Genomic DNA, 21,659 nt, shown 5'->3' on the forward strand with positions numbered 1-21,659 from the left:
TGTGGCCATTGATGCTTCACATCATGGAAATATCAAATGTTTCTGATGGCTGTTCATTACCCTGTGCTTGAGAGGGGAGCAATTCTTTGCTGGCTCCATTATTTCCATGACAGCAAGGAAATGACTATGGGAGGTTTAAAAATGAAGGAGTACAGCAAGGTTAGATGGATGGAACCTCAGCAGCCTCTTGCTGTTCACTGTGGTCAATGCTGAGTCTTGGAGACACCTCACTGTCTCCAGAGTGATGGAAAGCCAGGACCACCTTTTGCTTCCAGCTAATTGCCAGTTCACAAACTGTGAAGTTTGACCTTGAAAGTCTCCAGAGATGTTATTTTGAAGGGTGACAATGCTGCAGCACAACTGCTCAGCCAGAAAACACTTTCCACAGCTCCACCGCAGCCAGGAGGAGCTTTAACTGGTTTCCTGGATTCCGGATCTGCCTCAGCTGATGTGAGGACCCAGAAAGTTGCACCTTCTATATTCTGTACAGATCCACACCACGGAGCTGACAGATGGATGTGGCTGGTGTGCAGCACCAGAGCGTTCCCTTGTCACCTTAGTAGTTTTAAAATGAAAACCAGCTGACCTTACACACGTCTGAGTTGCTGTGGGGTGTCAACATAAGGCCAGTTGGAACAAAAAAAGGGTGATAAAACTCCAGGTCACAAAATAAACCTGGGCTGTGATCACATGGGGGCAAGCAGGAAAGGGTGAGAGTCTGCCCAGCAGCCAAGAGCCAGCTTTACGTTTCTGTCACACCACCAAAATCACCTTCAGCCAGTTCAGTCCTTACCCACAGGAGAATGGTTTGCTTTGGAGATATTGTCAGCAGATTGAAGGGTTGAAAGGCTCTTTAGGTCACCAAAGACAGGGGATGTGTGCATGTGGTTGGGTTTTTTTCCTTTGGGCACAGCTGAACTCTGTCACCTTCTTTATTAATATGAACTTCAGTTTTTTAAACAGAAAGTGCAATGACAACTCTGTCAGTGCTTTTTTACGAATGAACAAAACAAACCATGTCAGAATGCATTTCAACTCTTAGCCAAACGGTTTGTAATGAGTCTCCAAAGCTTTTGGTGACTGAGCGTGTGGTCCCTCGGCTGTACCCTGGAGGGGGAAGCACACACGAGGTCCCATGGGGAGCAGAGCTTTTGCAGTTGAGGGTTGACCCTCACACACACTGAGGAGGTGCTTGCTCTGTACTGATCTCTTCAGGATGGCTGCATTGAGCTGATTTGGGCCAACACAGGGAATGTTGCTGAGCTTGGGGACTGTCCCCCCGCCTGGTCACAGCAGCATGAACACGTGGGCTCTCACAGAGGAGTGAAATGGTTGAGTGGGCAGAGGGAAATTCAGGAGTCAGAGCCAGGCCGTGTGATCACCTTGTGGTGGGGGACTGTGGGGGCACTGGTGGGGGAGCCAGGCACCAGTAGCCGTGCTGGCTGTGGGATTCACCTGAGGCTTTTTTTACTGCTGCAGCCTGACTACTTTCCAAGGGGTGTGTCTGCACAAAGCTCTGCCTGGACACTGCTCCTGGCAGCATATGAGGCTCATGTATGGGAGAGTCAACAGCCTTGCTAAAATCAGGCTGCAGGATATTTCTTATTTCCATGCTATCTGCAGATGTGGTGCACATTCAGAGGAGGAAATTAACTTGCTCTGACATGACTGGCTCTGGATAATGCCCGGGTGCCCAAACACATCTGTTCAGCTGCTCTGAGGTGGTTACAACTCGTTCATCCCAGTCCCTGCTCCAGTGTTTTCATGAGCACGGGCGTCACCTGGGCTGGGCTGCAGTTCTCTGCCCCTCCTCACCTCCACAGCACTGAGTGCTGGCAGTGCCCTTGCCCAGGCAAGTGCCCCACCAGCCATGGTTTTTTCCAGCCCTTAACAGAGAAGAAAACACCAGCGAATGGGCTTCATATGTAGGGACAGGGCTGGGACAGGTTTGTCACTGCAGCACCTGGCCCACCTTGTCCCCAAAGCCCCTCTTGCAGGGAGTTGGGAGGAGACAGGGAGACCAGACTCGAGTCATGAGGAAACTTCTGCTTTTTCCTTTTCCCGCATTTTTTTATGCTGAACTTCAGAGCACTACCCAAGGCAGGTTGGAGGGGTCTGTGGGGCTGCAGCTGTTGATGTGGTCCCCCCAGACAGCTCCACAGCCTGGCCTGGGTCCCTGCTTTGCCCATGCTGCTGGGGGTGCTCTCACACCTCATGGGAAACCCACAAGACAACAACACTTTCTCTGTTTTCCACACAATTAAGAATTAAAGAGAGAAAAGGCTACACTTGGCATGCATAGTGTGAAGGTGAGAGAACCAAATTTACTGAGGCTAAAAGTGAAACTGCTATGTTAATGAATCAAATTAGCAACTAGAAAAAAAATGTGGTGGTAGACACATTTAAGGGAAATTGGAAATTGGTTCCAACGTAATACTTTGCTCTAATTGTATGCAGAGGTGTCTTGACGCAAAACAAAACTGTTCAAAAATGACCTCCCTGTGTTACCATGCAAACTAACTGGGGAAAAAAAATCCATCTTATTCACAGCAAGTTTGTTTTTACCGATCTTGTGCCTCTCAATTACTTTTTAATGGTCTGCATTGAAAAGAAATTCCTGTATGCACACTTGAGAATATGAAAACACCCAAATGATAGCTTATGATTTAGTAGGATTAAAGTATTATGTATGCAGGTGTAGCATGTTTCAGGTTATTAGCAACCCAATCTATTTTTTACGACATTATGGTGTAATTTTCTGTATGGAACTTCAATATAAGTCTTGAGCTGTATCGGAACATAAACTAAAATGTTCCTGACTCTGTCACTTTTCATGGTCTTTACTTTGATTAATAAATGCAACAAGAGCTATTACGTTCTTCAATATGAGGCTACGATCATCCTTCAATCAAAATGTGTCCCTCAGCTTTTTGTAACTTTTTGCATCAATATGTAGGGCTTGAGCAGCAGCAGCAGCAGTGACAGGATTTCATTGCAGCTGAGCATATACAGCTGAAAGACTCTGCAGAGGAAGAATGTCTTTTTGCTGGCTTGGCGCAGAGAGCAGCGGTGCCCTTGGGGGCTCGGTGTCACCTGCGGAGAGCTGAGGAGCAGAAGGGAGACATTGCAGATTTGGACAAGGATTTGGCACCCTGAATTTCATATTTGATCTTACCTCAGTGGGGACCTCACTCAGAAATGCCTTTTTTTTTGGAAGGCACCTCATGTTTGGTGTGGAGCTTGTGATGGGGGGAAGGGAGCCTTACATTCAGTAACACAATTTGGTGTCCACAGAGACTACAAACATAGTCCAGACCTGGGCCTCAGGATGCAGCCAAAGTGCAGACAGGGAGGAAAGACGGATGCTGCAATTCCCCATCCCTACTCAGAGAGCTGAGTGGATTTTGCATGGCCATTGGCCACCAAGGTCAGGAGGAAGCCCCTCCTCATTCTTGCTGGCCCACCCTGCCAGCGCTGTCAGAAGCCCCAGCCCCACCGCACGCCAGCCACAGGAGAAATAACCCACAGGCTTGTCAGGTTGGTCTGTTTTATTTCTGAATTATTCTTTACATTGTACAATATATAAAAATACAGAGTACCCAAAAAAAATTCACAGTGTCTAAAGGCAGTGATTATAGTCTAGGTCACCTTTATGCTAAAGTACCATCAAGTTCGATTGCATAGGAAAGGTGATGTGCCTTCACAACAGAGTCCAATAATACTCTCCAGGTTTTGTTGTTTTGGAGCAAGCATTCTGTGTTCACATAATTGTTTCCCATGTATCCAAAATCCAATATTGCATCTGTCACTCTCCCACCTCAACCACAAGACAAATCCTATCATTTCCATCTCACACACCATGCATCCTCCCTAAAGCTTCCTCTGTGGGAATGCTCCCAGTTAAGCACATGGCTTTTAGGTATGGGCAGGTCTGGATGCTGTCTAAGGACGGGTGTGGAAAGAAAGCACACTGCTGTACAGCTGGCTGGCTTTTACATTGTTTGACATTTTGGTACTAATAACATTTTTGCTCCAGTTATTAATGGCCCATCCACACCAACCTCTGCTTGACTCCGTGGCCTGAGAATCAGCAGCATCCTGCTGATGGAGGTGTCAGAACCGGAGTGCAGTGTTAATACTTTTCATGATCAGATTTGTTTAAAACCAAATCGTGGCTGGGGCCTGCAGAAAGCCAAATGCTGCTCTTCTAGCACTGACTCCTCTTGAATAGCAGGGGTGAGTTTGCAGCTGAGGCTGGAGGCAGAATGGAAAAAGGAACAGGTCCAAGACCCAAACTTACACTGAATGCTATTGAGCACTTACGTTTGTGGCTATGTAAATAGCGGGTTCCTGGTTTTGCTTCTCCAGTCAGGATTAATGCAGATATTAATTTTTCCCAAAGGTTCTAAAGAAGTAATTTCCAGGCAGAACAGCTGAGACTGGGTAAGTCCCACAAGGACCCAGCTCCAGAAGGGTTTCTGCCCAGTTTTGAAGGCTCTGGCAACCAGGCAAAACAAACCTGGACAGAAAGCTCTCTCACCTACCCCCAAACCACTCTTGGAGACACCTGGAACTTCCTTCTAAAAAGCTTAGGGGAAAGATTCATCTCTTGGAAGTTTAGGCCTTGGCCATGAGGGCATTTAAGTGATTTGTTGGAGAGGAATGAATCCTTGAGACCTGATTTACTGGGTATTTCTCTGCCATGCCAGCTCTGAGGGCGCTGTGCCCTGCCGTGTGTAAGGGCTGGCTCCTGGGGGTGCTCGTGGGGGCAGAGCCTTGGTCACTGACACGGAAAGCTCCAGACACACCCACGGCACCAGGTGCCTCCATGGCCTGGTGGGCTTTTTGGACCCTTCTGAAAAACAAAAGCCATGCGTTCACAGGGCTTCTTTTCCTACATTTCAGATAAAACCTCCTGGTGTGGCTGTAAGGCAAGGCTTGTAAAGCTGATCAATAACTCAGAAGGCAGTTACTGACTTCTTCAGCACGGAAGATGACATTTTTCCTGTTCTAACAGATGATGTCTTTTGCTCTAATGGTACAAGACTTGTTACTCCTACTTGCTATTTTAATTTTCTTTGCACAATTACTCCCTACTCATAATTAAAAAAACAACTGAGTGATACACATGAGAAATTTAGGAGGCTTATTATGAAAATATAAACAGTATCAAGTATCTCTTTCTTAATAACTCTTAACCAGAATGATTTAGGGGAGAATCAGCATTTCTAGCTAGAAAAATCAATTTATTTTTCAATTAAAAAATTATATTTATTTACCTCAAAAGTGGGTTTTAAAACCTAATGGAAAGGGTACTAGATTTTTATAGGGTTTTTTTCTTCAGTTTGTCCCTGTGGAATTTGAATACCAGCACTGCCTTTCTTATTCTAAGTTTCCTCTGCAGGCATTTTGCTAAATATATATATTGCGTGTGTATATATTATAAATATATACTGTATCTATCCACTGATAGATGTATACACTGTTACAAAAAGAAGAGTAAGTTGTTACAGAAACTTTAAATTTACATTTTTATATATATATTTATATATATATATATATATGTATATATATAACTCTCCCCCACTACATTTGGTACAAAGAATAAATCAATCTCAATGGACAGCAGTTTTCTCTCCAGGTGGGCTGAACAGCAGATTATCACCGGAGGCATCAAATTGTCTATGTCAGACACAGGCTCCATTCCTGCTCTCTGTTGGTTTCAAAGCAAACACTTCATTTTCTGAACATAAGGCAGTAGGAACAGTGGTGGTTAGACAATAAATGTTATTCTCCTATAGTATTGTACAGGTCATACATTTAAGAGCAGCCCTGGCTCATATGCTGCACATTCAAGTGCACCTTCAGAGCAACAGTACCTCTTATGTGAGGGTTTGATCCTCAAGTGGTTTGTCTGTCAGTGAGCTGTGATTTACTGGCAACTGCTCAAAGAAAACCCGACAGCAATGGCACAACATCCCTGGGTACCAGCGCCAGGCACACCCCCTTGGCTGGGAGAAAGGCAGCACTTCCATGGAAAAAGAGAGAATGGCCTAATTACAGATGTTTCCACTACATACTTGGCTGTAAGATTTCCATCATATTTCATGTCCTGTACACCTGAATCCTATCCAAAGGGTTTGCAGAGACACAGAGTCTCCAGACCTACAGAGGAACCACCCAGGGTTCCTCTTCTCTGTCTTAGAAGTAAAGGGGAAAAAAATTATATATATAGCATAATGAACTTTCTGGAAAGCAATGCTCCCAAAGGAAACACATTTTCACTCCAGTTTTAGATGGTGTTAGGAATGGGAAATTTTATCAAGTTTACCATCCAGCTGCAGGAGCAACTCAAAAGTCTACAGATATTACAGACCTGATGCTCAAGGTGCCAAATTACCTGGACTGCAAGAAAATTCCTGCACATGGTGTCGTTAACCTGCCACACATCAGACAGCTCATAAAAAATGCAACTCTTACACTGCATTAAAATCGTCCTTAAAGAACTGCACTCTCTCCTGCAAACATTAATTGAGTAATACAGTGTTCTGATTTCTTTTTTTCACTCCCTCCTGGATTCTGCTTTCTGCTCGAATGGAGACTACAGCCCCTTGCTGTGATTGCCAATTATATGAAAAAGGGCCAAATCCATTTAGATGGCTGATAAGAAGGAATGTCTTAATGAAACTATAACCACATGCACCACCCTCAAACATCTGCCCTCCAATAGCCTACAAAATATCCACCTCCTGAGCACAATGGCAGTAATCACCCATCTTGGTGACTTGAACATTTAAATAATTTCATATGGTACTCTGGGAAAAAGAAATCACTTTACATCATTTTATTCTGTGAACCTAAAAATGGGAAAAAAAATTGAAGGGGGAGAGGGGAAAAGGGAAAGGAAAAACAGAAAATGGAGCTAATTGCAAGGTTTGACTTGCTTGCATCCCCTCAACCTCCAGCTGCAATCTTGCCACGTGCATGGTAGCTGCAGAGTGTGTTACTACACAGGGAATCTTCTGATGGGGAAGTTCAGAGATGGCTTTGATTTTACAATGGCTGGAATGATCTTGGGAGCCAGTGTTTTCTCCTGAATCACATAAATTAATGCTGGGAAATCCCATCCTGATAGTCTAATGTAATAATTTCCAACCCTTGGGCTACATACTTGTTAGAACTACCTTAAGTCAGGATTTTAAATATTGCTGAGGGGCATGTGGAAATTCAGTGAGACAGGGTGAACTCATTATGGCACGAGGCATGAAGTCATCACTCCTCAAATGGGATTTGGTGGCCTGGGAAGAGTCTCCCTGAAGGCCACCTGCCACCAGTGCTATCCTGCTTCCCTGGTGATCCTGCTCTGCTCTGCTCCAGCTGCTCTTGCCTGGCTGTGCTGCTGGAGGTTCTGGGTTGCTGAACCACTCTGCCAACTTGGAGAGTTGTAGCAGGTGTTTCAGACAGTCTTCTAGGTCTGCATCAGCTCCTGACTCTGCTGCTTAAAATCTATTTACGGGCATCCCTCTCTCCCCCTCTGCCCCGTCTGTTTCACCTGGTGAGACCAGAGCAGAAACAGGATGAGCTGCTAAATCAGAAAAGCAGCTGCTGAAAATGATGGGCACTGCTGAGCCTGAGGTGTCCTCGTGGCAGTGCTAATAACTCCACTTTATTACAAATATCCCTACAGCTTTCAATCACTGCAAACTGAAGTCAAACAAAGTAATTTAAAAATGGGAGGCTATTTCATACTTGCCCTCTGGTCAAACCGCCGTAACACACAGGCTTGCAGAGTCACGTTGGCTCTTCCTCGCAGGAAAAGCAATATACTTGTCACAAGCAACACAGGCTTTCTCCATTTCCTACCAGCTGCCTACGTGAAAGAGCTGAGTACACGGCCCAAGCCGGGCTTCCAAACAAGCAACTGCGAAGGAACAGCACTGAGAAACAACCGATGTCGGCTCACAGCGAAATCCGAAACCAAGCGGGGACAGACAGGACTGCTGGGAACAGACCGAGCCGGGGCCAGGCACTGGCACGGCACTGCTCGGGGAAGGTGCAGACAACAAAGCCAAGCTCAGGACCACGTGGAGCTCATGCGTATTTCAGGGTGTACTTTTATCTCATGCTCAGTACTGCGACATTCTAAAATACTTAGCATCGGGAGTTCATCATAAATATTTAGAAACACTGAATGATAACAGCGGTGAACTTGTTCACGTTGCTAACACACTGGATGTAGTTGTACATTAAGCACCAGCAATAAGTTTCCTTTTTGCCAAACAATTATGTCAGACAAACATCTGGTTGTAGACAACATGGCTTCTGCTTCAGACTAATACAGTTCTTATAGACACAGTCACACACATACACAAAATTACATTTCAAGGCTGGATATATTGTTTAATAATGCTACCGCTCCAATTTACTTCAATAGCTGCAGCAGCATTTGTTTGTTGGGTTGTTTTTCCTCAGAAAAATTAAAGAAATATTGGCAAACAATGCACATTACTCAGCTGTGTTACTATTTCATAGAGTACTGACTGGAAGATGCTATAAGAACGTGCAGCAGACTTTCTGGGTCATGTCAGACTATGGAAACATTCCTTAAAAAAATACCTTCCCCCTGCAAAGTCAGAATCACTCATTTTTTGAAAGTATATGAACTAAAACCCAATAATAAAACAAGAGAAAATATTAGCTCAAAGCATGGTGATTTTCCACAAGAAGAGCATGGCCTGTAAAGTTGCCTCTCCTGGCAGACACAATCAGGATCAAAGCTAGAACAAAAAGAGTTAACACTGTCTCAGAAAAAAAGAAAAAGGAAGAAAGAAAAAAAGCCCATGGCTCTTGTGCGGCAATCATCACATCTCTTTTTCCAGTGATATAAACATCTTTGTTTGTTAGGCACTCCAAGTTCATGTCTCCAATATTATTCCAACATTTACTTTTCTCAGTGTCTCACTGCCTGTATAATTTTCTTTTAATTAAAACTGGAAACATTCTGGAAAGCTTCTTTGGATAATGCACTTCGTTTGTGTGTTGCTTCTCATCAGCTGAACTGCATATTACCAAAGAAGGCTGCAGAGAGTATTTCCTGTAATATGAAAAGATTCGGTTGAAGATACAGGGAACACTGCCCTAGAAAGTTACTACTTTTTTTTTCTTTTTTCTCAGAAACATAAAAAATCAAAAATAAAAATAAAAATTAAAAAAAAAAAAAGGAAAAAGAAAATGTTCTTCAAGTTGTTGGCATGATGGAGTCCTGTTTGGCCTGTCCCATGAGCTGTGTGTCATCCAGCGCACTACTGTTGTCCTGGCTCAGGAAGGATGCATCCAGTCCTGCTCCAGGAGGCCACCTCTTGCCGTGCTTGGAGTGCTCCCATGTGTTGTGTGTGGCTGCTCAATGGCCACCAAGCCCAGCACACAGCTCCTTCCTTGAAAACCTCAGCCTCGGACAGCACGCTGACCTTCCAGCCAGAAACAGTTGCAGTAGAAGAGCCATCTCCAGACAAATATCCACAAAAGCTCTGCAGAATGGTCCCTTTGAATTTTTTGTCCTTGTAAGGAGATGTGCTGTTTACAAGAAACACAATTAACCAAAGGAAAAAAAAAAAAGACCCTACTGTACAATATTTACATCTAGAAGCTGGGCCGGTATTTGGTCCATAAAATCAATTTAAAAAAAATCATATAGGAAGTAATCCAGTCCCATAGGATCTGTCCATCATCAGCTGTTGGTAAAGGTCCTTCCAGGGGAGGTCTCGGGCCTGTAATCATATTTATTCAGTGTACTGGGATAATAGGTTGTTGTGTACACATTGGTTTGCTGCAGCGGGTAGAAGTTGGTCCTGTCGTCTGGTATCAAGTTGTTCTTGTTAAGTGTCTGTAAAAGAGAAGAGGAGATGACAGGCGTGGCCACAGTGCCCCACAATTACTCTTTTCTACCTGCAGGCACCTCCCTCTCACCTGTCTTCTCCAGCAAAGACTCTGCTGCAGCCACCACCACCTTCCCTCCTGCTGGGAGAGCAAGCTGGCACCTCGCGCTCGCTACGGGCTGGGCTTGGGGACCACAGCTCCTGCCAGGTCTGCCGCAGCGGCCCTGAGCTCAGCTACTGCTGGGGATGGACCCAGAGCCTTCCCCAGGGACATGGAGTCTCCCGGTGGATGGCGTGTGGTCTGAACACCGTTGTCACACAAAGCCATGCTGGGCCTACACCAAGGCTCGCCATTAATGGCAGCGCTCAGCTCTAACCTGGTCCAAAATGCTCATGGTACAGCCTGTGGCTCCCTCGCAAACAGGTGCCAAATGGCAGCTTTTCCTCTTTGGAAGAGCAGGTGTGCATTTACCTGATCTCCATCTCCATTGGTAGATATCCAGGTTTGGACCCCCCGATATTAAGTGTGTCACTTCTGTAAGCTACAGTATAAGTAACAAATCATGGTCACTTTTGGAAAATCTAAAATTACTTCAAAAAATTAACAACCACGTAACAATTGTCGGAAACAAAAACATTAAAAAAAGAGAACGACAAATGCCCGTTTTACCAGAAAAAAATTAGAAATGATTTTTTTCTCCCTCCCCCCTTCCCACCAACAAGCAGATGTCCCCCTCTCCCCAGATTAAAGCCCATTGCTATGCCAGCTGTTACCTATGTACAAGGATAAAATCACACTTTGTGTGTATGTGTGCAGTAATTCTCTGGAACTTTCTCCTACCTCACAGTCATCTGATTTCTCTGAATTTGTCTGACATGGTTTTATCAGTTTTTTCACCTAACCCCTGGCTTAAATTTCTAATGCCTGTCTGGTCTATGTCAGTCCAAAGTGCACCTTTAATGGCTGTTGTGCAGGGAACTTACTCCTTTGATCTGGGAGTCAACACTAGGCGTGCTGCTACAGCATCCTTATCTTCAGGGAACATTTAATTAACAGCACATTTAAAGAGAGTATGAGCATCTCTCCTGTCAGGAGCAGAGATGGAGAGGTCTAATGAGCCAGCTAGTCCTGGGCCCTAATGGTTGCTCTGGGCCCTAATGGTTGTTCTGGCATGATCTGATGCTTCTTTAGTGATGAACCACTTCACCTCAGTTCCCCCTTGAGACAAACACCTCATGCCTGACCCAGCTCAGGGCAAGGTGAGAACTAATTAACTAATGCTCAAGTCCAGGAACTACCCAGCTCCTTCAGATTTACTCAACCCACTGAACTTCAGGCAAAGCGGCTCTGTCAGCAAGGTGAGAAATCTCTCTTCGGCCTGAGGGCAAGTGCAGATGGAAATTTCTGGGGAAGGCTCTGTCCCCCCCAGCCCCTGCAGCAGTGGGGTGACCTGACAGCAGTGGGTTCCCTACAGATGGGGAGCAGGGTCTCACCCTGTGCATGTGCCCACTGCACAGTCATGGCTCATCCACATCCTAGCTGTGACCACTGAAAGGATCAGCTACCCTGGGCTCAGAGATCAGAGGCAGTACATTTATCTCCCTATTTATTTGTAATCAAATCATTTTACTGCATGGGGAGGGGGAGAGGAGGAGGAAGAAAAGAAAATGTTTTCTTCTAATCAGCAGACTGACAGCTACAGCTACCCTGGGAGCTTACAACTCCCAGTTCCATACAAGACATTAGGAGGAAAAGCTTTCCTGTGACAAAGCTACTCTGGCAAAGAAATTTCCCGATTGCTCAACCACCAAATAAGTTTTTCAGAAATGAGCACTGCCTGAAACATGGAAACTGGAGGAGACCTAGCCCCCCTCCTGGTCTGACTGCGATCTCCCCCTGCCTGGAGTCCCTAAATTGATCCCACAGCACAACATTTGTAGGAACCAAGGAGAGCATTTGTATAGGCATGCTCTAAGTGACAAATATTTTCAAGAAATGAGAATTTGTGCCCTTCAATATGGAAGTAAAGAAGGAAATGTCATGCTTTGCTTGCAGTCACCCAAAGAAATATTGAAATAGTGTGGCCATCAGTCTGCTGCTCTGTGCTGGAGGCTGGGAAACAAGGAAGCCATGCCTCAGTCCTCCAAGTGCTTGCTATTTTCCCTTGGGAAATCCAATTAACTGCTTTGCAGTTCCATGTCTTCTGACCCAGCTTGAGAAAAACAAAGTTTGAGATTCCCTGTAAAAAGACACTTTTCTAAGTACTACCACTGAATATTTGGGGGAGTTGCTCTCTGATGTTCACACTGGCTGTACATGATGGCTGCTGTTTCTTACTGATGTTCCCAGTCCAGGATACCCACTGCCGGCACTGTAACTCCGTGGCCACAGCAAGAAGAGGCTGAGTCCCACTGCCACAGTTTCTCTGGACTCTCTTGAAGCTGGTCCAGCATCCAGACCTTGTCTGGGTTGGTTAAAATTCATGGGATGACAGGATTGCCACCTCTGAAACTTAGTGAGATGAAAATCCTGACCTGCAATAACTCAGGACCATCCTGATCTGAGGACAAAGGCCTCAGGACTCAAATTTTTTGGCTTTGAGATGAAAAATCTGTATGAATTAAAACATCTTCCACAGTATTTAAAACTACCCCATTACAACAGATTTAGCAATTAATTAACATGATTTGCATTTTTCCTTCTCTCTCTTCTGATCTTCATATAATACTTATTTAGGAAAATCCCTACAACTGGTTATTTGCTCTTTTTGGTTTTATTTTTGATGAAGGGCTTATATCTTAGGGAAATACCTCATAAAATGGTTTAGTGGAATTTATAATGCAATTAGCTGCAAAAAATTTGTCTCTGGAAATGCTGCGATGGCAGTACTGTCCTAAATCAGCATGATCAATGTGCACTGCCTTAACATTTCCCCCCACAAACTTATTGTCTGTCTCATTTTAATAAACAGATGATTAGGTTCCTTGGCACTAGAAATTGGTTGATACGCTGTAGAAGGGAAATTAGGCAGCAGTGAAATTTAGAGATGTACACAGACACACTCATGCATTCACTGCAGGAGAAGAGGTTGCAGTTAAATCTTTCTGGGTCGATTCCTGTTCTGCTTTACTCAGAGTTTTAACCCCTGCTTTCATCCCGCAGCTCTTCACAGTGACAGTACAGAGATGGCCAACAACTTTCCTTTTGGAAGGCATTTCCCCACTGCTGTGTGGGTTATGCCAGCGAGGTCAGAGCCTCCTGACAGCCTGAACTCCCTGGAGCTCCTGTGGGATGGGAACAGCCTGCTGCACCCATGGATGCCCCCAGCAATACTGATCAGCCGCAACAGGAAAGGCAAGAGTTGTCACCAAAGCACAAGTACAGCCCATCACAAAAACCAACACAGACCAACCAGACCCTGACTCCTAGCCCAACTCCTGCCAGTGTCTCATCCCCTCAGCCCCCCTGAGCCAGGTCCCCAGTACTTCCAGGGCCAAGAAGTGCTTCCTGAAGACAACGCCCAGCAGTCCTCTTAGAAGGGGCAGTCCTCTTAGAAGGGACAGTCCTTTGGTGCTTTTGCAGGGACTTGTCAGTGGCTGCGGCAGCTAAGCTGACTGAAGCAGCCCAGCCAGCACTAGAGCTCAGGCTGTCCTCACCAGAGGTTTCAGGGAAGGAAAAGAGACTTGCCTTTGCCACATGAGCCCTCCTGCACCACTGTCCTGCACCCTCCAGAGTGAAAGATGTGTCAGGGGGGTGCTCATCTGAACACCTCCACACCCTACTCATGACACTTTTCCTGACACTCAGCCTGTATCTTCCTCTTATTGTCTGCTTCCTCCCATATCAAACACTACCGACTTCCCGTGCCAGCAACTACAACCTTTTACAACTGTCTGCTCAGTAAGCAGAAAGAGCCAAAAGCCTGGTCAATGCTTACTGCTGCAAATTACTTGTGGCAAAATCTCTGTGCCATATACACGATGTATTCCAAACACCAAGGAAAATGCATTTCAGGCCCTCATTCTGATCCTACCCTGCCTTGAGAAGAAAGAAGCTTCTGGTATTTATGCAAGCATAATATTCCACAAAAAAAGTTAGGCCAGACTGAGCTAATATGAAAACCTGCGGAATGTGCTTAGGAAAAATACTCCATTCAACTAACAATTGGTTCTTTTGCCTGCTTCCTCCCTTACAGTATGTGCCATGCCATCCTGGCATAGCTGATATAATTTGTTTCTTTTGGTCTGCTCACTACTAACCTCAATTCAAGGGCCTGTTAGAAGAAGGAATGCAACCAGCATGCTCTAACACAGCCAAGTGGATCATTCAAAAGCAGGCCCAACTTCCACTGCTTTCTTTAAATAACACTTTACTAGGCTGCATTGGCATATGACTAATATAATTTAAAAAATCTCAGACCCAGGAACTCTGCTTTGTCAAACAGGGATGTTTTCAGATGGACTAAGATGGTTATAGCTTTAACAGACTGTAAAAGAATGGCACCTTGCTACATTATATGTGATCTGTCCACTAACCAAGAGGTCCAATCCCGTTGTCGGTGAAGTACATGTCCACGCCAAGCACAACAGAATCCTGAGTATTTCAATATTTATGGAATTATATGAACAATCTGATCATCATGCTAGTGTGTTTGCAGTTAGAAGTGGAGCAGTCTGAGGGGAAGGGTCACAGATCCCTCCCTTGTGTGGGGCTCTGCCCCCCGAGCTCACACCAAAGGCAGAGCACTCACATGCACTCACAGGCTGCTTCTCCCAGTTACAGCCAAGTGCTGGGCGTGTTAAACATGACTCTATCATACCATATGCATGCATTTAACTTTGTTCGGCTTTCTCCATTGATATTTTTAGCCCAAGTCATCATTCAGATTTTCCATTTGCTCCTTTTTCTCCAGCAAGGCCTTGCCACTACTTCCCCAAATTCTGCCTCTGCTCCAAATCATTAAGTCATTATCCACTGACCTACTTGCTTACATTCTCCCAGATGTATCAAAACATCTTTACACGTAACACTATGGGACTTCCAGTACTACTCCCAACTGCCATCCTACAGCTGCAAGTATAAGCTGTGTAACCATTTCTTACACACATAAACAGATCAAATGTTTCCATTTTCAATATACAGTCATGAAGATTTCAAAACTTGATTTAAAAAGTGGATGGGCATCTCCCCACTCCCAGTTAAAAGGTATTCCATATATTTTTGGGAAGGTAAAATGAAAATAATACTTTTAAAAGCATCTGCTACTCATACAACTAATACCAAAATTAGGGCCATAATGTAGTTCCCACAGGTTAACATATGATGGCAAGATTTCCTTAATCTGCTCATGTAGAAAGCTCTCAGCTTTTCAGAGCTCAGCATTCTCTCTGAGCTCCAGATCTTCCTTTCTATTTTGGGGGGTGTAGAGGAAGAGTCAGCAAGTTTCCCAGGAGTTTTGTAGGTTAATCTTCACCAACTATGCAGCACCACAATCCCAGTGAAGTCAGTGAACAAGGACAGTTTCCCCCAGCCTCACAGTTTCTCCACTAGCTCTCCGCGAACAGGTATAATTTCACCCACCCATGATACTTTCCTCTTTAAAAACATAAAAAAGAAAAGAAGTCGGGTGACCTTCCCTGGGCTTCATCAAATCATTTCTTTCAGTGTTTATGGTTACCACCACTTCAACCTGTGAAGAGGCAGAACAAAGCAGTGCACACCTTCCCATGGCTCATCAGCGATGTGCTGCCTGTGCCAGGGCTGCACAGGTTTAAGTTTCCACCTTGGAAGTTTGTTTGTAATGTTGAACATCCCGGTGTACTACAGAGAAAAACTTCTCCTTTCCCTCACCACAGAGTGAGTGCAGGCATGAAAGAACTAGGGGTAACAACTCCAATTACTGCGAACCCTGGTCATCCACTGTGAACAAAGAGAAGGTCTAAAATCAGGGTCCAGGGAGCAGACAGCAACTTTGTAGCCAACCCATTCCTCTTAGCAAATCCAAATGAAGCCCATGTGCATTCCTCATCCTTCTGCTGCAGAAATCAAGGACAACACTCCTGCTGAACTCAGTCACACAATTATCCCTAAAAGAATTGAGGCAGCCTTTCCAACTTGTAACAGCATCCAACAGACCTCCTGTAGCAACAGTGGGATGGTCATTACGCCCCCTCATTCCCCAGGAAAATGGAGGAATAAGGGAATTGTGCAATGATGTAATGAAACCAAGATCCAACATTTAGTTTCTTTTGTGCTCCTTTTAAGCTGTTTGCTTCTTGCAGTGAAATCAAATTGAGAAAAATGCCTTTTTGATGCAGATCAGCTGTTCCATGGAGCTAGCCATGCCTTCTTGTTAAAAGATGCTACTTTTTGCATTGTAGGAACATTAGCCAAATGACTCAGGGTTGTGGAAATATATTAGTATTATGAAACATTTCCCAAAGCTTGTACATCTCTGGAAGTACCAGGGCAGAGATCTTGGAATTATAATGAACCACTAAATTTGGGAATAATTAGCATAATAATTACATTTCAACAAAACAAACCATACAACTAAAATAACCTCTTTTGGCAATAACTGACATCAAGAAAATACATGACGTCTGGCCCACCCACATGCTCCCTTTCTTCTGATCAACTGGATGCCACAACACTGCTGTGCCTCTCGAGCTAAGAATTACAAATAACCCTGGAAAGATGGAAAGTTGCCAGAAAGACCTTATGAGACCCGTGTATTTACTCCAAGCTGGGAGTGATTTTTAAGACTTGAATGATTCCTCTTTCTGATTTTTCTTTAAAATTTGCTTAGTGTCCTATGCCAAGCAAACTATCTCACCTGATGCTTTTATAAAACCTCTTGAGCTCTGCCTACATGAAGTCAAAGGAAGCAGTGGCCAGGGTTTGTGCATTGAGGTTTTTTCTGATGAATTCAATAAGGCTGTTTGCAGGATTTACTGTGAAGTGTAGATGTACAGATGAGAACCTATTTTCTATATAAGAAGGTTATTCATCTCAAAAAGAGATACAAAAAAATCCCACTGGGACTCCTAAACTTATGATTGCGTGTTCTTTTTGGATGGAAGCTTACCATATTTTTAGACTGGAGTTTCTTTGTTCACTGTTATTGGTAAATAAATTAAACAACCCCCAAATGACGGCAGCATCTGTAGATGTGCTCAGGTTGACAATAGAGCTAACATCCAATTATCAGAAAATGAATAGCCAAAGTTATCTATAGCTGTTTGAAAATAGCTATTTTATCCTTGCACTTAGGAGGGAGTGAAGTTATATTACTGCCATTGTAAACTTATAAAACCCTTCAGAGCTGGCAACATAAAAGACCATTGTCAGAAGGATGCTTTGGCACATCTCTGACTTCAAGCACATGAGTAAGATGGCAAAACAAACTGCATGTAATAGTAAGGCAAACTAAAGTATTTTTTTCAACTGGAAACTGAAGTCTGAGGAGGTCATGGAAATCTTCCCACTGGCAAGTACAGGTGTCTAGCCTAAAGCTTGCAATTCAGCCCCGGCTTGCCTATGATTTGCTGGTGGCAACACCCATGACGTGGTGTCCAGACACAAAAGAGGAATTCAAGGCTGTCCCAATTGCTTCTCAATATAGCTGGTGCACAGGATATAGCAGACATGACCTCAGCTGTGTGGGAAGGTGTAAACTGTCTCCTCACTGCACTCCTGTGTCTTGGTGAATGCCCTTCCTGGGTGCCCCACACACACAAGAGTGTAACTAGAGAGGCTCCGCACCACAGCTACAGCACCTGACCCTGCACATGCTCCAGTACTCAGACAAATTCACCAGAGGCATAATCATGGCCCTTTAAAACTGACATTAATGGTCACTCTGGATGGTTTGGAGCACTGGGCTCTACTGGGCTTCAGCTGATGGTAACTAGTCTGGGGCTGTCGGAGGGGCAGCTCCCACTGCCTCACTGCACTCATACTGGAGCAAGCAGCTTTGAGGTTTTGGATGGCCTCAGAGCTGCTTGTTCTGGTGAATTACCAGCACAAGTTGTGCAGCCTGTGCCGGCCCACAGTGCTGCATTTAGACTGAGAATTGCAAAGGTGTAACTGCAGTGGTGAAAAAAGAAGTAGTAAAAATAAAAATAAAAGTAAAAACTGGGTCCAATTTGCCATCTGTTAGCTCCATTCAGTCTCTTATAGTCTTACTGCTTTCCAAATTCTCCCACCCTCTAAATAGCTGCTTTTTGATTATTTTCCTCAGGATTGCTTTGTTTTCTCCCCATGTTGCCTCTCACCTTGTTATTTCCTCTCTGCATTTGTAACCTCCTCAGGTCATTTTCCATTATTTCTATACCAGTGGCTGTTTTTTTGACACACCTCCCAGTTTAATATCTTCTGCTCATTTAATTAACACACTGACTGCACTCTCTCCAAGCTCATTAATGAAGATATTAAATAAAGCCAAACCTTGCATTACTGCTTGCAGTGCCCCAAACATCTCCTCCCCATAGCCCTGTTTGTTCCCATCCACAATTGCCCGATGTTCACAGTCCATTAGCCAGGTTTCAATCTCTACAGCAGCCCTCCTGTCCAAGCCAATTTCTATTTACACACCACAAGATTATTTAAGACACCAATACCACTCTCTTTTCTTCAGATGTATGGACAAGTGAAGCTACATTTTTAACCAGCTGAGAATCTGCAGCTCAAACTCTGTGCAAAAAGCGATTAGGTTTGATTTCTCCCTGCTCAGCATTAGGTCTTGGCTCAGCTGTCAGCTCAACTGAACCACCTTTCATTTCATCAGGGTATGTGATATGTTGCCTCTCAAATATTAATTCAGATCTTCCTGCATATTAATACTGACACAGATTTGTTTCAATGAGTTTCCGTGGCTGTAACTGAAAGCACAGTCGAGTCAATCCCATTTGTTTCTCCTGGTTTCACTCTCTATGGCCCTGACTGCCAGATTTTACAGACAGAGTGGGATTTAACACCCCATTGATGTGCTTGGTAGAGTGGGGAAGGTCCAGGCCTTCTCTAGTGACTGTGGGCCTGCATGCTCACAGATGTTTTGTCTTATGCCCAAATCCAACTGACGTTTCTCACACAGACTTACTGGAGCTACTTGTGTGACTTTAGTGCATTGGACTTCTGTAGCTTAACAGTGACTCAATTAGCAGGGCAGAAATTGGCCTGCTTTCTCACTAACACTTTTGTATTACCTTTGCAATTCATGGCACTGGGGGTTTGCTTAAGGTCCATGATATTTTAAAGGTAATTGGAGTTGTTCATTAGCTGGTTCTCAGAGACTCTGGGATACAGTCCATGTGGATTCCTTCATCCACAGATTTTCAGTTCTTTCTCTTATTCACATGCCTTGTGCCAAATCTCAGGACGATATTAGAGCTGACTTAATAAGGATTCCCCCAGCTGTATGGGAGTGTGGGCAGAGTTGGTTCTGCTTCCCCTATGCCAAACCTCTCCTGTATACATAAATGATGCAGCAGGAAAAGTGGCTGTGGCTGTAGTGTTGCTGCAGCCTGTGCAGCCCATGCTGTGGCAGCAGCCAGCTCATCGAAGCAGCCCAGAGCTCACAATGACTCTTCAGGACTGGGTGGTCATGGTCCAGAAAAAAAAGCTCAGGTATTTCATCTGTCCTCACTCAGAGCTGCCAAACACATTGGAAACTGAGCTCTAGTCCTGAATACTGACACAGCTATCTTAATTTTGTAGACACATAGCTCAATTTTCTTTCTCTACTTAAGAATCCATTATTTGCAAGTGGAACTGTTCAAGATGAATAGCAAGGCAGCTCATCTCCAAGTGAAGCACAAAGGTTGTATGTTTTCCGGTATTTATTGTTTGTCTAGTATTACCGTCTCCCTTTACTTTAGCTCCCTGCCTCTTCCATGGCTCCCTTTAAAGTCTTCTGCAAACACGTAACTAATTCCTCCTGCACATCTTGGTGGTGCTGAGGATTTCCTGGTTCAGCTCATACACATAACACTTCTAGCCAGGGCTTCGAGATGACAAAGAAGTGAGAATCACCCCAAGCACCTGGACCTAGGGAGAACCATTCACTTCTTTCTAGCAAAAGAGGAAAGGTTATATTTGAAATATTCCTCTGCTGACCAGTAGAGGGAAGTCATGTAAGCAAGCAGCAGCAAGTCCAGTGCAATTTTGTCATGCCCATTCCGGTAGTTCTTCAATTAATTATTCTTCCAGCACAGCTGGGTGGGTGCAGGCATATACATGTCAACCCCAGAGAAATTAGGAAAGGGGAAAATTGCAAGAAAAAGGTAATATCAGTCATTAGATCAATTAGTGTAGCTGGAAAAATCAGATAAGCTTTAGAACACATCTGTCTGTCTTCAGTTCTGAAACAGCAGCTCACATGTTCAAAAACCTACCAGATTTTCCAGCTACACTCATTGATCTAATTAAAAACAAACCAAAACTTGTCTCCCTACAAACAGACTGTCACAGCTGCACTAATACAACTCCAAAGAAAGGCTCATGTGAGCATCCATGATGATTTAGCCTGTGAGAAGCCAGAGCGTGGACCATATCCTCAACCTGGTTGAGGAGAAGGTATGCCTGGTTGTAAAGAGGGAGCAGAGAAGGCTGAGCCAATAAAGAGAAAAACATGACAGGATTACTGTGAAGCATCTACCCACAGTGTCAAAATTTCTTAACATGGCTTAAAAACAAGAAGTCATCCCAAAAGCCAGACTCTCTTAAAAATGGTGAGGAAAATGGAACAGTGAAGATTCCCACCCTACAGGGAGCAGCAGCAGCCCTATGGAGGTGCAAGGGTTTGCATGAAAAGCAGATGGAGCAGAGACTCAGTTCCCACTGGGGGACTGCTGTGAGCAGCTGCTTAGTATCCCAGAGGGAGCAGGAGCAAGGTAACACTCAGATCTGAATTGGCAGTCTCCCCTACTCTTAAATACTTTATCTGTGCAAGTGTGTATCTGTGACTCACACACAGCAACCCGCTGAGCCCCTGCTGCCATGGGGTGGGGACAGCGCCGGGAGAGGCACATCTCTCTCTGGGCACAATCATCCCAGGACAGCCATACCTCCAGGCATGCTTGACTGCTCAATTTGACTCGAGCCAATGATATAAAGGGAGAAAAGACACTAACAGATTTTGACTGAGACGCACCACTTAATCCTTTTTTCCCCATCAGTAAGCTCTCTTGCTTTCCCTTCATAGTAGGCATTATGCAAATCAAGAGTCCCCTGAAGTGATATTTGCAACTGCAGGATCATACAAGAAAGGGCACAATGCTTCTTTGCCAATTCAACCCCCTGCCCCTACTATTCTATTTCAAATAATACTATACTCATGGTAAGTACTAAAAATACGTACTCTACCATTCAAGCACTTGATGTTCTTAAATGCCACTTTGTTCAAGGGAAATAGCCTTTGTTAAACATGAAATTCACTGGGAACAGAATTTGTATTTCAGTCTGATTTACTACATATACATACATACATTATCTATCTATCTATCTATCTATCTATCTATCTATCTTTTCCCCCCAACTGATTACATCAGCTAACGCCATGCAGCTAAAGCAAATACTTCAGGGAGACTGTTGATAACTTCTTGATAATGTTGGGCATCATCAACTACTGCTTTATATGTGAACTTTACAGCCACTTCCTGGGGCTTGAATGATGCACAGTGAAAGGGTCGCCGGGGGAAAAAAAAGCTTATATCACAGTGCTATCAATGTATGTGCTGTGATCACCAAAAATAAATGGGTTAGCCAATCCTAGCTGAAGTAGC

General features: G+C 44.3%; 1 protein-coding gene across 2 annotated transcripts in view; it reads right to left on the bottom strand.

Moving 5' to 3' along the window:
• Window positions 1–8,091: 8,091 nt before the first annotated feature.
• SEMA5B (semaphorin 5B) overlaps window positions 8,092–21,659 on the bottom strand; it is a 265,869-nt gene continuing 252,301 nt past the window's right edge. Inside the window, exons 23-24 of one of the 2 annotated variants that reach the window (XM_066190264.1) lie at window positions 10,348–10,417; window positions 9,803–9,883 (exon numbers count right to left, since the gene is read on the bottom strand). In XM_066190264.1, the coding sequence (XP_066046361.1) occupies window positions 9,876–9,883; window positions 10,348–10,417 (78 nt within the window). In that variant the 3' untranslated portion in view covers window positions 9,803–9,875. Of the gene's footprint in view, window positions 9,884–10,347; window positions 10,418–21,659 lie in introns of both variants that reach the window. The other variant, XM_066190263.1, reaches the window with a different exon arrangement.

Source organism: Chamaea fasciata, unplaced genomic scaffold (assembly GCF_029207755.1).
Source record: "Chamaea fasciata isolate MVZ Bird 193981 ecotype frontalis unplaced genomic scaffold, bChaFas1.0.hap1 SCAF_8, whole genome shotgun sequence".
Classification (NCBI taxonomy): domain Eukaryota; kingdom Metazoa; phylum Chordata; class Aves; order Passeriformes; family Sylviidae; genus Chamaea; species Chamaea fasciata.